The sequence below is a fragment of the Dipteris shenzhenensis genome, chromosome 12 (assembly GCF_047967505.1).
Source record: "Dipteris shenzhenensis isolate YYH24624 ecotype China chromosome 12, Dip_SZ_1.0, whole genome shotgun sequence".
Taxonomy (NCBI): Eukaryota; Viridiplantae; Streptophyta; class Polypodiopsida; order Gleicheniales; family Dipteridaceae; genus Dipteris; species Dipteris shenzhenensis.
In genome coordinates this window covers 31654433-31668971 of record NC_141607.1, presented here as the reverse complement: position 1 = coordinate 31668971, position 14539 = coordinate 31654433, and the positions used below count along the sequence as shown (strand labels likewise).

Below are 14539 nucleotides of genomic sequence, written 5' to 3'. Positions count from 1 at the left end.
TATGATCCATTAAAGTGTTGCTTCAATAATTTCGGTCACAATGATATTTTGTTGCTTATAGGCTCGGCCAACTCCATGCTTGGACCTGCATTTTGGAAAAAGTTATTTGATCCTCTAGAATTTTTAGGCACACTCCTTTGGTGCCTACTACTCTTTGGGCATACATTACCTCTATGGGGATCCAAATGAGTGGGGGTCTTCTTTATTTGTGACACGAGGGGCCATGCTAACTAAAAGGAAGCCATACAAGGAGACAAGGATTTGACCAAAACATTGGGGTATTTGCCGACTCGATGCATTGGGGTACTCAGCACTACAAAAGCCCATGAAATAGAACTTTCTTAAAAGCAAATTGTTTAGGTCCACAAGGCCAAGCAGTTTGAAGAGCACCAATATTTGAACATAAGTGCTTTAGTAAAAGTGGGTTACCTAATACAATGAGACAAATCATATTAAGCTGACACATATCATCTGGAACTATGTAAATAATCTTATACGCTAGCCGTATGAGCCCCATAATTGCTATGCCTAGGGAAAGTGCTTTTGAGTGCTAGCGTATGAGCCCCACAATTGCTATGCCTAGGGAAAGTGCTTTTGAGTGTCAAAAGAACTAGTGTCCATAAAATGTACTAGTGTATAACCCGTGGCAAGCCACAAAATATTAAAGATATACGATAGCTCAAGTTTGGAACCCTGTCTCCAAATTGGTGAACTGCACTGTAAGAAAATCCATCGAGAAATAACACATTCACTACAGTTTTACAATCTTGCTTTGGAAAAATAGGGGCACGGTCTATAAAGGAACCACCATCCGATGGCCATTTTTCCTAGTAGAGGAAGTTGATCTTGATCATCGAAGAACTCGTCCACGATACCAGAATCAAGATAAAAATCTTTGATTTTTGATAGATTGCCAAGATGATGATCAAGAGCAAGCAATCCTTGGGATGCCATAACCAAAGTCTCAAAGAACACGAAGTAGCAAAACAATCGATACCTCACCAACATCGAAATTCAAACCTCTTCATTTTTTCATGGTTGCTTAGATTTGAACACAACGGCAACCTCCTCCATCAAGCTTTTTGTGATTGTGAGGTGATAGTGTGAAAGAAAAGTCTATCTTTCGTTTGTCTTCGTTCTTTATCTTTTGAGTTCAAGCTTTCAACATCTACACTGTCATTTTGCCTCGCATGTGCACTGCGACACTTCAATGGTCAATCTCTATCACGATGCTCCTTCATGATTTATCCCCTTTTCAATGCTTAAACTATGCAAAAAGAATCGTGATAAATTCCTTGTTCTCGAAGATGGCCACAAAAGTCGAGCTCTTCAACGATCAGTAGTGAAGAAGCGATTTGGCTGGAGGGCAGAAGTGGGTTGAGACAACACGCAAAATGCATTCAACTATCCATATTGAGTAGATTTAATAGAATAACCATGGAATGTCCGATCTCCTAACTGTTAGAACAAAATGTGTGCACTGTTGTTCATCATCTCTTTCAAAAGAAAGGTGATCTAGAAAGGCCACGAGATGAGCGGATGGGAAGAGCCAAAACGAAGAGGCGGGTAGTCAAAGAGGCCCGTAGTCAAAGTTGAACTCCCTAAATCTCAACTACCTGGATAGAACATACAATATTCAATTTCCAAATCCAACTTTCCACCACTCTCCAATCGTCCTCCCCCAAACCTCTCCTTAAGAGAAAAAGATGCCTACACCTATGGTCTTTCAAGTAACGATCAATTCGGCACTCGACATTTATTGGGGTAGTTTTAACGCACATATATTTAAAGATACAACTTCGACTTGATATCGCCGATTGACGAAACCAGGGATACTCAAATTGAATTGTTGCTTGAGGCAACCAGAGGGTATTAGCAATGGGCAGTTTTACTTTGAAACACGCACATCATCGAGTGATAGACAGGGATACTCTAATTGAATTGTCGATTGAGGCAACGACAGATATTAGCAATCACATTTTGTTTCTCTCAGTAACAGGTGGTCCTCTAACGAATCAATTGTTGCACTTCGTTCGTCCCTTGCAAAAGTCAATATTCACATGAGATGCCGGACTATTGATTCACCGATTGCAATAAGTTCGTGCACTTCGTTCGTCCCTTGCAAATGTCAATATTCACATGAGATGCCGGACTATTGATTCACCGATTGCAATCAAGCACGCAAACCAAACCTCCAGACAAGACCTAGGACTTGGAAGCTTAAAAGTAAGACGGAAAAAAACAATGGTTTCCTCATCTAAGAGAGTCTTAAGATTGCAGCATTTTCAACGAGACAAAACCAGCAATTTCTGGTATTAATTCAGAAAAATCCAAAACATACTGAGTACAATTGCATTCTGCTCTACAACCAAGCTACAAATTTCAATGGTATCTAAGAAATTCTGTTATCAGGTTTTCCATCAAGTAAATTGTTTGAGAATGTAATATCACTGGAGATCTGTCCGCTTTCTATGGAAAGACCTGTTAAGCTGTGAGAAGATATATACAATGTTATATGAGCCCCACAAGCAAAAAATGAATACCCCTAAGCCAAAGCCTCCAACTGTAAACCACATAAAGATGAGGAATCCCAAACCAGCAACCCACCATGCCAGTAGCATGTGTGCGAGTGATAAAGGTACCAACAGCAGTAGCAATGCTCCAAGACAAAGTAGCCTAGTGGCTCCCCAGAATTTCCTTTTGACCAACCTATGAACCCATCTAGTTTCTGTTGAAATAAAGTGTGAGAAAGAAAAAAATATTGGTAGACCACACATGATACTAGATACATAACTTTCCCCGATATGACTTGCACCTGCTTGTGAAGTTTTGCTTATTGCACGAAGGAGAATAAAGTTTTTGGGCAGCTCCGTTACACCCCTCCACAAACATGGGCTTCGGCATTCAGGGCAGTGAAGGCATTGTTGACCAAGTCTTGAATCAATTGGAAGATATACAAGGCAAGACTCACAAATGGTGTGGCCACAGCGCAGGATTCGAGGCATATGAACGGTCTCATCAAAAAAATCCCAACAAACGGGGCATTCTGGAATCTGCATTGTCTGAAAGGGATGCTTGTAACGTAGATCACCCTTAGAATCCATAAGTAATGGAATCATTTACAGTGTACTCGTAAGAACTGATATATTCGCATTTCCAGCAATACCCTTCCATCAACAACTGCACAGTGTTAGCACCTTAGGACACCTTGCTTCCCTTGTACAGAGCTCAACCACAAATTGATCTTGCATTCATTCCTGTGGCAGTAAAGGTGCCTCCATAAAAGCTCCTGTCAGACAAAAAGCAAACAGCAGAACACAAGAATACTCCAAAAGATGAGCAACCCAAGAGCACTGTACACAAAGCTCAATCATCCAATCAGCAAGAACTATTTGAACGATACGCAAAAAGTAAACCTTAGCTCTTCACTTCCAAACATAAACTTAAAGATAAAATACGTGAGTTCCTCTCCACATGGCAGACGTACTAGCCGGAGCATGTTTCTTGCTTGAATATGTGCTAAGAAAAATCCTTAGACTTGTAATTAAAAAGTGGCCAATCACCCACTCCTTGGAAAAACTTCATATACATATATACATGTATGTATGCATGTATGTATGCTATAACAGTCAAGAAACACAACCGACGAGTCCTTTCTACTTGGCGCAAAGTTAATATGGGGTAGGAACAGCCTTCAAAATCTAAACCACCATGAGAGCAGCTAGCCTCAAGGTCAAGACATGCGTCGCACGCCACTTGCCCCTTCCTCTAGCTGCTACTCTCAGACAGGTCTATATCCCCATGAGACATCCAACTCCATGCTCCAAGAAATCCAATACGAAGTTCTAGGGTTGTATTTATAAGCCTAGCGTGGCTATCTTTTAGCAGTAAGCCTCAACTTTCAGCTTAATGTGTAAAGTAGCTTTACTTCGACAAAGGCCTCTACGTTTCCTTCAAGCCATGCTTTTCCTAGAATAGTTTACTTCAGCTTTGCCTTTCATGGATAAGCTCTCGTCCACTAGATCTAGATCTCATACATGCTAGCTCAAGTCTCAGTTTTAGGTTAATCCAAACCCTAGGTTAGACTCCCTAGATCCAATCCAAGATCATAGATTAACCTAGACAGTCACCAGTGTTGGTTAGGCCAGTCATGGACACAACATTCTCTCCCCTTTAAAATAGATTTATGCTGACACAAATAGGGTAAGAAAACTAACCAATGATTTTCAGACTATACTTCTTGTTAGAAATTAGCCATAATCGAGCTGAGCTCTGTGGGGTCTCTGCTGGCATCCACGGGGCATCCTAGTGTCTCTGTCCAGAATCATATTCCAATAGTAGTATCTATAATGTAGTATCTCTGAAGATCTTGGAATCTATACAATTACAATATGAGGTTGTGAGAAGTGCAGCGGAACTGAACAATGGAGAAGAGAGAGAGAGAGAGAGAGAGAGAGAGAGAGAGAGAGAGAGAGAACATATACCCAGATGAATCCAGGAACATTCCCAAACTCATCCTCTAAAAACACAACATAGTGCAGTTTCAATCTCACGCTAGTCACTCATAAGATTGAAAACCATAAACTCCATCATGCATAGCAGGGACTAGCTACTATGACATCCCCACTGACGTCATCAGCGCCCAATAGTGGGTGTAGACATTAGTATAAAATATGCTCTCACACATACAAATTCACACACCCACACATACTTGAGCATCCATTTATACAAAGTCTTTGTACTGAATTTTTGTCGGCACTCCGGAGGTGAAGGGCAGACTCAGCCATGACGAAGGCTAGCACTAAAGAGAGAGAGGGCAAACTACTCACGAAAAATCGCAAGAGAAAACCCCTCCACTGCTGTCTACTCCAAGGTGTGCTGGTTGCTCAACTCTGAGATGCGAAGAATGGGGGAGAGGGGCCCTATATATAGGGTCCCCCTCCCCTAGAAAACTGACAGGAGGGGGAGGAACTGGCCGACCCAGGGCGGGTCTACCCGACCTGCTGGTCAAAGCAAATAACCAGGGTTGAGGGCCTGGCTGCTCTGTACAGCCCCGTACACTGCTGCAAGATGTGTTGGTGAAGTATATGAGTTGCCAGCCCTTTTCTAGTGTTCTATATATGTTTGTGTGTCAGAGGCCTATCATACAGGTCACCCACAGTCCTCTGGTTTCTCTCATCACTGTTTTGGAGCCCCCAACGAGGAGATATCCTTGGCACCGTGGTGACAGGAGAAGAAAAAATTTAGGCGAGGGTGAAACTGCAGGGTGAAACTGCAAGTCAGGGATGGCACAGGATTTTCCTAGGTTCATGGGACTACCCCATGAAGATGCTGCCACGTTTGTTGAAGAGATGGAGTTCCCAGCTTTGATAAAGGACATGAATACAGCAGAGATGTTGCAGATCTTGACTTACTGTTTAAAAGGCGAGGCCAGGAACAAACCCATGCAATAAGGTACGCATAGGGAAGTGAGCGCTGTATTCTTAGACCAATATGCTGGGGAAAGAGACCCCAATGGAATTTAGAAGGAGCTATGCAATTATCAACAGGCACCAAACCAAGTTGTCAATCAATACATGATTCGTTTTTCTGAATTGTTGAACCATTGGAGAGCAGTTTTACATCCAAAAACCCCACTCGAGGGCCGAAATGATTAAAAAGGAGAGATTTGTTGTAGGCCTTAAGCCGGATCTTAGATTGAGGCGATACGGTATGCACGAGAGAGGGAATGCAAGATGAAGAGATTGGGATAGTTGGGGTTCCAGGAAAGTCCAAAGAATCCACCAGTTAGCATTGAAGCTGCTCCAGTTGCCAAGAAAGATATACCTTTGCTGCTCCAATTGCCAAGGAAGAACCTACTTTCTCCTACCAAAGGGACAAATGACTCTCCTAAAAGAGGAATGGGACATTGAGCAAATCATGTCATACAGCCATTGCCATGTGCACGGATTGGTATCCGACGTGTACTGGGTACACAAGACTAGCTCAGGTAGCCTGAGGAGGCTTAGAGCTAGGCAGGCTTGATTCTCGGGTTGAGTGGCAAGGGTACTAACCAATTAGAGGTCTTCACTATTTTTGGCGCTTGGGGCCCGAGTCTATATGAGGGGCCCAGAGGTTCAGTTCTCAGAGAGAGCCAATGGGAGCAAGTTTCGTTCCCAGGTGCTAAGTCTGATCCTGGATTAAGTCGCGGACGCGCGCCTACATCATAGCGTAGCCCAAGGCCCAGCAACACATCCCAGGCTTCACAGCGCCACCTGGTGGTATGGGACACCAGGCTGGTTAGGATCTGGTTGGGAGTTTGTGCCAGTAGCTTAGCTCGTGGCTCGAAGGGGACATCTCCTGATTCGGGATCACATCTCATAGATGTCATGGTTGGGTGGTGAGCAGCCTGCTCAGTTTCCTCACGTTGGTGTGTTCTTGTGTTTGCTTGCAGATCAGAGGTTTCAGGAGTGCTGGGGACGTGTCAGTTGGTATCAGAGCCAACTCCCGAGGTAGGAACTTCTGTTGCAAGAATTTTGGACGATTTTTTCCTCCAAGTATGCCCTAATTTCGAAATTCATGTTTATTACCCAGCACGTGCCTTATGGTTCATGGTTAAGGGTGGCGCTTAGATGGGGAAAGAAGGAAGGAGAGACAAAGAGTAAGGGTGAATTCGCAAGAAGCAAGGTGGAGTGGAAGAGAGGCCATGAGAAAGGTTGTCTGTAAGGGGAAGAGCTTGCGAGTAGTTCGTTAGTTGTAGGAGTTGGCGCAGGAAAGAAGTAGGAGCGAGTTTCAGAATTAAAGCAGAGAGCAAGGATGGGATGGAAGGCCACGGGCAACCTTCAGGATGAGAGTTAGGGAGCGGGTATTGATGGCTGGAGTGAGGATGGAGGTGCGCAGCAGACGACAATCTCGAGGGACTGGCTTAGACGCGGATCAGGCAGGGGAAAGCTGCGTCCAAATTAGGCCTGGGAAGCTTAAAAAAGCAAAAGGCCCTACCAAAAGTAGGGGTCTGTTTTTTTTGGCCTGCAGGTTACTATAAGCCGAGTATGGCGCTCTTTGCTCAGGCAGCCATCTCGCCTGCTCTAGTTCGCAGTCCATGAGTGCGCATAGCCAACCATCCACCCGCCCTCACCTAGTACCGCCCGTTAGCTCAGGCTGCTGTATTGCACTTCTGAGTTCGGAACAGCCCTTCTCTCATAGCCTTCCAGTTCGCCACCTTGCTGCTCCTCTGCTTCAACGCTCTCCCCTCTAACGAAATCTCCAGGCAGATCGTTGTTTGCTGCCTGCTTCGGAATTCCGTTTTCTCTACTGCCCCCTCCTTTCCTCACGACTCTCTCTCCTTTCCCTTTGGCCTTCAAAGCACCTTCACTCCACATCCTTTATGGCTGATTCTGTAGACCCTGAGCTTGCGATGGAAGACCAGGATATGAACTACCATGCGGAGGATGACCAAGGTCTCTACGATGATCTGATTACGAAGAAAGCCTTCAGTGAATTCACCACTGCTCTTGATGGAAAGTTTGAGCAAGTTAACACGAATCAAACGGGGTTGACGCAGCAACTCCAAGGGATTCAAACTACACTCACACTTTTGACTAGCACTGTTCAGACACTCACGCATGTGGATGCCATGGCTTCAGTGTTAGGTCCGAACATCACTCCAAATCCTTTTCCTGGAGATCCAAAGTCTCGTACCAAGGAGATTATTGACACTTGGTTGCACAAGTGGCAAGTACACTTCCAGTTTCACCCTTACCCAGATGACAAGAAAATACAGCTTGCAACTGGGTTTATGTCAGGAAAGGCGTTATTGTGGTGGAAGGAACTCCAACCCAAGCCTGCAACATGAATAGAATTCGAAGGGGTCTTCAGGAAAGAGTTTCTGAAGGAGGAGGAAGATTACGATATCGTAGGCAAACTCAAAGCCGTCGATATGTCCAAGCTGAATTTGACTTTTGAGGTTTATCTTCAGAGGTTTTGGGATTTGCAGACCAGAGCTACTAAGATGGATCCAGTGACCTTGTTAGGTTTCTTTGTGGATGGTTTGCCTAACTCGTACAAGTTACATATCAAGAACAAAAAGTATACCACGTTGCAAGAGGCCATGAATTACGCGTGCATTTATGATGATACCATGGCTAGTGCAAAGGTAACCACAGTTACCGACACGGGTGGGAAGAACAAGAGGAAGTTCTTCCAGTCTACCACTGGTACCGGGGAGTCGAAGTCTATAGACAACGCCTCCAAGAAACATTTGACTCAGGCGAAGAATGCTCATTCCCCTTTCCTTCGTACCTTGAAGCTAAAGAAAGAGGGACGTTGCTTCATCTGTGAGGAGCGGGGCCACACTAAGAATGATTGTCCTAAGCGCAAGAACCAGAAGCAAGCGCCGGGATCGAAGCTCCAGGCGGGTCCGGGTACCAAAGCCAAGGGAGCTAATCAAGTTTCGATGACAGGTATTTCTGTAAATGTCATTACCTGCCTACTTTCTTGTAATTGCACTTTTAATACTTCGTTATTAAGTTCCCATGATCTTTTCCGAGTTTATGGAGAAGTTAGGGACCAAAGAGTTCACATTTGCTAAACACATAGATAGAACCGCATTCCGAACTAGGTATGGCCACTACGAGTTTCTTGTATTACCTTTTGGTTTGACCAATGCTCCTGCCACCTTCCAGCAAATCATGAACAATTTGTTCCGAGATTTTCTGGGCAAATTCGTTGTAGTGTTCTTAAATGACATCTTGGTATATAGCCGAACGCTAGAGGATCACATAGGACACCTCCGGATTGTCTTAGTTATTCTAAGATAGCATAAGCTCTATGCCAAGATGAGTAAATGTGACTTCTTTATTAAGGAGACCATTTACTTAGCCACAAGATTTCTTATGAAGGTATTAGCATTGATCTGGATCGTATCCAGAAGGTTTTAGAATGGCCTATCCCTCAGACGGTGAAACAACTTCGTTCTTTCCTAGGATTTACGGTATTTCTACGGAAGTCTGTGCGTGATTATTCACACATCACGGCACCCCTGACAAACATATTGAAAGGACGTGGACGCAGATCTACCAAGCCGATCTCTTGGAATGATGCATTGAACAAGGCTTTTGAAACCTTGAAGTTTGCTATCGGCCTTATGTTTTAGAGGCCGATGCGAGTGACTTTGCGATCGGGGAAGCTTTATTCCAAGAGGGCAGACCTGTAGCTTTTGAGAGTAAGAAGTTAGACGACACCCAATATCGTTGGCCCACAGTAGAAAAAGAACTCTATGCAGTCGTGTATGCACTGAAGTTTTGGGGACACTACTTGTATGGTTCAAAGTTTCTTATCTTGACCGATCATCAGTCAATCAAGTATATGTGTGATGGCTCTGAATTGAGGGGACGCAAGGCTAGATGGGCAGAATTAATGCAAGATTTTGATTTTGAAATACGTTATCGCAAGGGTTCGTTGAATAGTGTGGCGGATGCCTTAAGTCGAGTCAAGTTTGTAAATGCTATGTCATTTACGAAAATATCCTCAGACCTATTTCAATCCTTGAGAGAGCTTTGCGCAACTGTTAGTCATTTCAGTTCTTATTGGCAGAAAGTCCAAGATGGGAGCTCCATGGTTGACCAAGACTCAGGGATTGTGCCCCTTACGGTACAAGCGACGGGAGGTCAATGGATGATTAGGAACGGCTTATTGTTCTGGAATGGAAAGATTTGTGTGCCAGATGTTCTGGAACTTCGATCCAAGATTCTCTGGGAGTGTCATGATGCTCCTAGTGCTGGACATCCGGATATACATCGCACTCTGTCTCTTGTGAAGCATACCTTTTATTGGCCTAAGATGCATGCATTTACTGAAAACTTTGTGGTAGGTTGCCGGGTTTGTCAGGTTACTAAGGCAGAACGCCTTAGAAGCGCGGGTTTATTACAGCCATTGCAAATTGCATATAATAAATGGGAAAGTATTTCAATGGATTTTATTACTGATTTGCCTTGAACGCGCGAGGGTCATGACTCCATTTGGGTCATAGTCGACTGTCTGACAAAAATGGCTCGATTCTTACCTACTAGAACAACTATTTCAGCTGTTCAGCTGGCTCACGAGTTTGTGGACCACTTGTTTAAGCTGTATGGTTTGCCCTCTTACATAGTCAATGAACTCAGGAGTGAGTTCTTCGAGGAGGGGAAGTATGTCATGTGCACGGATTGGTATCCGACATGTACTGGGTACACAAGACTAGCTCAGGTAGCATGGGGAGGCTTAGAGCTAGGCAGGCTTGATTCTCGAGTTGATGGCAAGGGTACGAACCAGTTCGGGGTCTTCGCTATTTTTGGTGCTTGGGGCCCGAGTCTATATAAGGGGCCCAGAGGTTCAGTTCTCATAGAGAGCCAATGGGAGCAAGTTTCATTCCCAGGTGCTAGGTCTGATCTTGGATTGAGTCGTAGACGCGCGCCTACATCATAGCGTAGCCCAAGGCTCAACAGCAGATCCCAGGCTTCACAGCGCCACCTGGTGGTATGGGACACCAGGCTAGTTAGGATCTGGTTGGGAGTTCGTGCCAGTAGCTGATTCGACGATCACATCTCGTGGCTCGGAGGGGACATCTCCTGATTCGGGATCACATCTCGTAGATGTCACGGTTGGGTGGTGAGCAGCCTGCTCAGTTTCCTTACGTTGGTGTGTTCTTGTGTTTGCTTGCAAATCAGAGGTTTCAGGAGTGCTGGGGACGTGTCAACCATATCTATCTAGATGAATCCAAGAACATGCCCAAACTCATCCTCTACAAACACAACCCATTGCCCATTTCTAAACTGAAAATGTGGGTGAAAATTGCCATCCAAGTCCTGCCTCCTCATCCATATGCATATTCCTATGAGCATATCATCAATCCGATCTTGGTGGATTTCTTGAATTGCACAAAACACACCAGCCCATATCCTTGATAATGCATCGGTTACCACATGATCTTCCCTCTCTATTATACCTAGATGAGTCCCGGAACATGCCCAAACTCATCCTCTAAAAACACAACATAGAGAAGTTTCAATCTCATGATAGTCACTCATAAGGTTGAAAACCATAAACTCCATCACGCATAGCAGGGACTAGCTACTATGACATTCCCACTGATGTCATCAGCACCCAACAGGGGTTGTAGACCATAGTATAAACATAAGCTCTCACACATACAAATCCACACACCCACACATACTTGAGCATCCATTTATTACAAAGGCTTTGACTGATTTTCTGTCGGCACTCTGGAAGTGAAGGGCAGACTCAGCCATGGCAAAGGCTAGCACTAAGGGAGAAGGCTAATCAAAAGGTAAGCTACAACTGCTTGTGAAGACTAAACAATTTCATTTTAGTCTCTCCCAGACGAGCATTTAAATCTCAATCTTCCCTCTCTATACTACATGTTGAAAATAGCTTTGTACAAGACCAACCAATCCTTCTTTGAAGATAACTTGTGGATATCTTTGTTTAGAATACATGCTGCCGTGTTATGTGGTCTTGACATCCTCCATTTGACATCTCTCAACCACTCCATGCATCTAGCCTTGGACATTCCGAATCCCCTTCTCTCTAATCAAAGGCTCATTTCTTCAAAAGACCTGTCTGTTCTTCTGAAAGTGCTAAATGGATCTTCTGTTCCAATGAGGTCCAGTCCTTCAAGGCTAAGACTGTTCTCAGTGCACAAAAGAGTCCACAAATTGCAATGCACAACATAATTCAAGATGCATGCCCATTTACAAGTCTTATGCCCAATTGCCTAAACTGCATGCCCAAAAGCTGCGAGAGGAATTTAGGGTAATTTTTCATTTTGGAATGCATGCTTGGACAGCTGAAGAATGTGCCTACACAAGCCATACGCAGATCAGGGGGCTACCAACCCCTATATAGAGCCACCATAGCACAAGCAGGTGTCAATTTACAGATTGTAGCAAGCCCTTCAGGAGTGCACAACCAGGCAATAGAAGGATCAGACAGAGGCAGCAGCAAGGGCACATGCAGTCAACAGTCTAGCATCTGTTCCAGCCACAGAAGTACTAGAGACAGTGGAGACAGAGGCAATAGCATTGTGTATCGGAGGCACCAGCAGCAACAGCAGCAGCATCCCTTAGCCTGTGTGGAGAGCTCATCCAGCGAGCAGGTAAGGAGGGTGTTGGGAGGTAAAGAGTTTTGGGCTCCTCCCATGGCCATTGAAGTCCTCAACAGAGGCAAGCAGCTGAAGGAGAGAGCAGTAGATTAGGGCAGCATTCAGATCCAGCACTAGTGGCCAGCACCCTGCTGTCCACGTAGTGTGGTTAGTGAGTGCACCATTTTGGATGTTTTATTCAAGTAACTGTCTAATCCCGATCTGAGCGTGGTTTACATTTACATGTATGTGTGCACATTCCTAGCGTTCTTAGGTGTAATCTTGTGGATGATTCTCCTTTCCGCTCCGCATGTTCTGATATGGTACCACAGGCTAGGATTTGAGCTAGATGTATATGTTCAGGTACTACTCCAGCATGGTATCAGGTTCATGTCTAACAGCCAAGAAAGTCGATTGAGCTCAAAGGACTCGCACATCAACATAGGAGTGTATTAGAGGGTCAAGTCAGAGGTTGTGTTTCAAGAAAAGGAAAAGGTGAGCAGAGTTTGCTATCTCTCGGTTTACCTTTCATTTTCTTTCAGGATCTGATCCCAGTAGAGTCAACAGACAGCAGGTCTGGTCAGCAGTACAGAAGGACAAGTGCAGTCTGCACTAGACAGGTCAGCAGAACTAAAGACAACAGTTGGCAGTACACCAAGTCATGATGCAATTGGTCTGGCCCCCACAGCACAAGTCTGGTCCAGAAGTACAAGTCGTATAGGTCTACTGTACGTCTGGGTCGGCCCTGGGCAGTAGGCCTGTGATCTGACCGGGTGAAGCACAAACTGGTCCCAGTCTGTAGGATCTGGTCAGCCAGATCAGCAGGGCAAACCCTATAAAAGGACCCCATTGAGGGCATTGAATTTCATTCATAGAGCCTCACAATTGGCTGCAATGCAGAGCAGCAGGGAGGCCAGGAATCATCCGGAGGAGGCTCAGCATTGGCTGCAGCAGAGCAGCCCAAGGATTCAGTATCACTGGAGCCTCTGGAGTGGATAGGTTTCTGCAGCCAGGAATCCAGAGAGAGGAGGAGCACTCAGCCTGCATGTCTTCATCAGGAAGAAAAGCAGCAAGGAGTGCACAGGCATCACTACAGCCAGCCACTGAAGCTCTTGGTGAGCACGCAGGCTCACAGAAAATAGAAAGTGCCAGGAGGAGGTAGAAGGACAGCTCTATAAGGTGGCAAGGGTCCACAACTGCGCAGTACATTAGCTGCTCGATGGTGGCACACTGAGCACGCTTTTGTAACAGGTTTTGTCCATCTTGTAATGTTGAAAAAGTGTCTGTGTCTCTCTCTCTCTATACAATTGTGTGCACAACAAAAAAGCGGAGTTGACTTTAGCATTGTGTGATTCCTGGGTAGCGGGAGGGCTGGCAACAGCAAGCAGCCTCCATCCCTGTTTTGTAACATATATGTTATGGACTGCATGTGGGCAGTGCTTTGGCCAAGCTTGAGGCGGAAAGATCTAGTTGTTGTAATCTTGCTGTGTATTTCCACATCTAAGTGTTGCCTCTTTCTTTTATTTTTCCAGACCTGAGTGAGCAGGGTTACCTAGGCCTGCCCTGTTCTCTGAATATCTCTGCAAACTTAAGTTCAGTGACATGCTCCAACGTCAACTTCATGTGGAAGTGAAGACGAGACGACTTATGTAGTTGGCACATCGCTACTGCTGCTGTGTGGAGAGTTGAGAGCTTCGAAGGGTGGGAGAGGCGAGAAAATACACTTCCTAAAAGGGCCACTTCTGGTCAACCGAACCAATCCGGTTGACTAGTCGGCAGAGCTGGTCCCTACATCAGAGAGCATGCTACTTCAAAACAGCATGCACCATGATAAGCACATCCATAGAGACAAATACCTACATAGACTGACAATGCGAGTGCGCAAACCGCAACGATACCTAGAAACACCGTCGGCAAAGGAGGGAAAAGCAGGTAAGGTGAAATAAAGCCTTTTAGGGCAAGGAGTGTAAGCATGTCAATGTTTCCGAGGCAGCTGGGCGGATGTGATAAAGCAAGGCAACAGAAGCCAGGAGAAACGAGGAGGCAAGAAGCTGTTAAAAACAAAAGCAGGCAAAAAAAGAGAGAGGGGGAGGCATACCGATTGGAGAGCAGAAGAGGGGATGAGGGTGTGAGCTTTGAAGGAGCAGGGGTCCCAAGACTCTGTTTTTCTCAACAGATAATCACACACGTCGCTGCCACACTTACGGATAAGAAGCACCCCGCGTCAACTTTTGCGTTGACTTTTGGGCGTCCTGGTGGAACGACAAGGAGTAGAGTGCCCCACATGCACCCCGGCGCGAGTCCCCCCCTGTTTGCTACTCCACAAGATTTGAGCTCTAGGGGGCGCCAGTGGGGGCGCGGGGTTGGGGTTTACAAGCATCCACTCAAGGCAGGTTGTCACACATATGCATGCAAGTGGGTCCC

At 45.3% G+C, this 14539-nt stretch overlaps 1 protein-coding gene across 2 annotated transcripts; it reads right to left on the bottom strand.

The window, feature by feature from the left end:
• Positions 1 to 2325: 2325 nt before the first annotated feature.
• On the bottom strand, positions 2326 to 14293 carry LOC147896093 (uncharacterized). 2 transcript variants are annotated; one of them, XM_087382321.1, is made up of 2 exons: positions 14214 to 14293; positions 2326 to 3289 (listed from the first exon to the last, which is right to left on the bottom strand). In XM_087382321.1, exon 2 carries the CDS (start codon positions 3117 to 3119, stop codon positions 2448 to 2450), a length of 672 nt encoding a protein of 223 aa, XP_087238447.1. In that variant the 5' UTR covers positions 3120 to 3289; positions 14214 to 14293; the 3' UTR covers positions 2326 to 2447. The 2 variants fall into 2 exon arrangements, with proteins under 2 accessions (XP_087238447.1, XP_087238448.1); XM_087382322.1 differs by lacking the exon at positions 14214 to 14293 and adding an exon at positions 14014 to 14159.
• Positions 14294 to 14539: the final 246 nt, after the last annotated feature.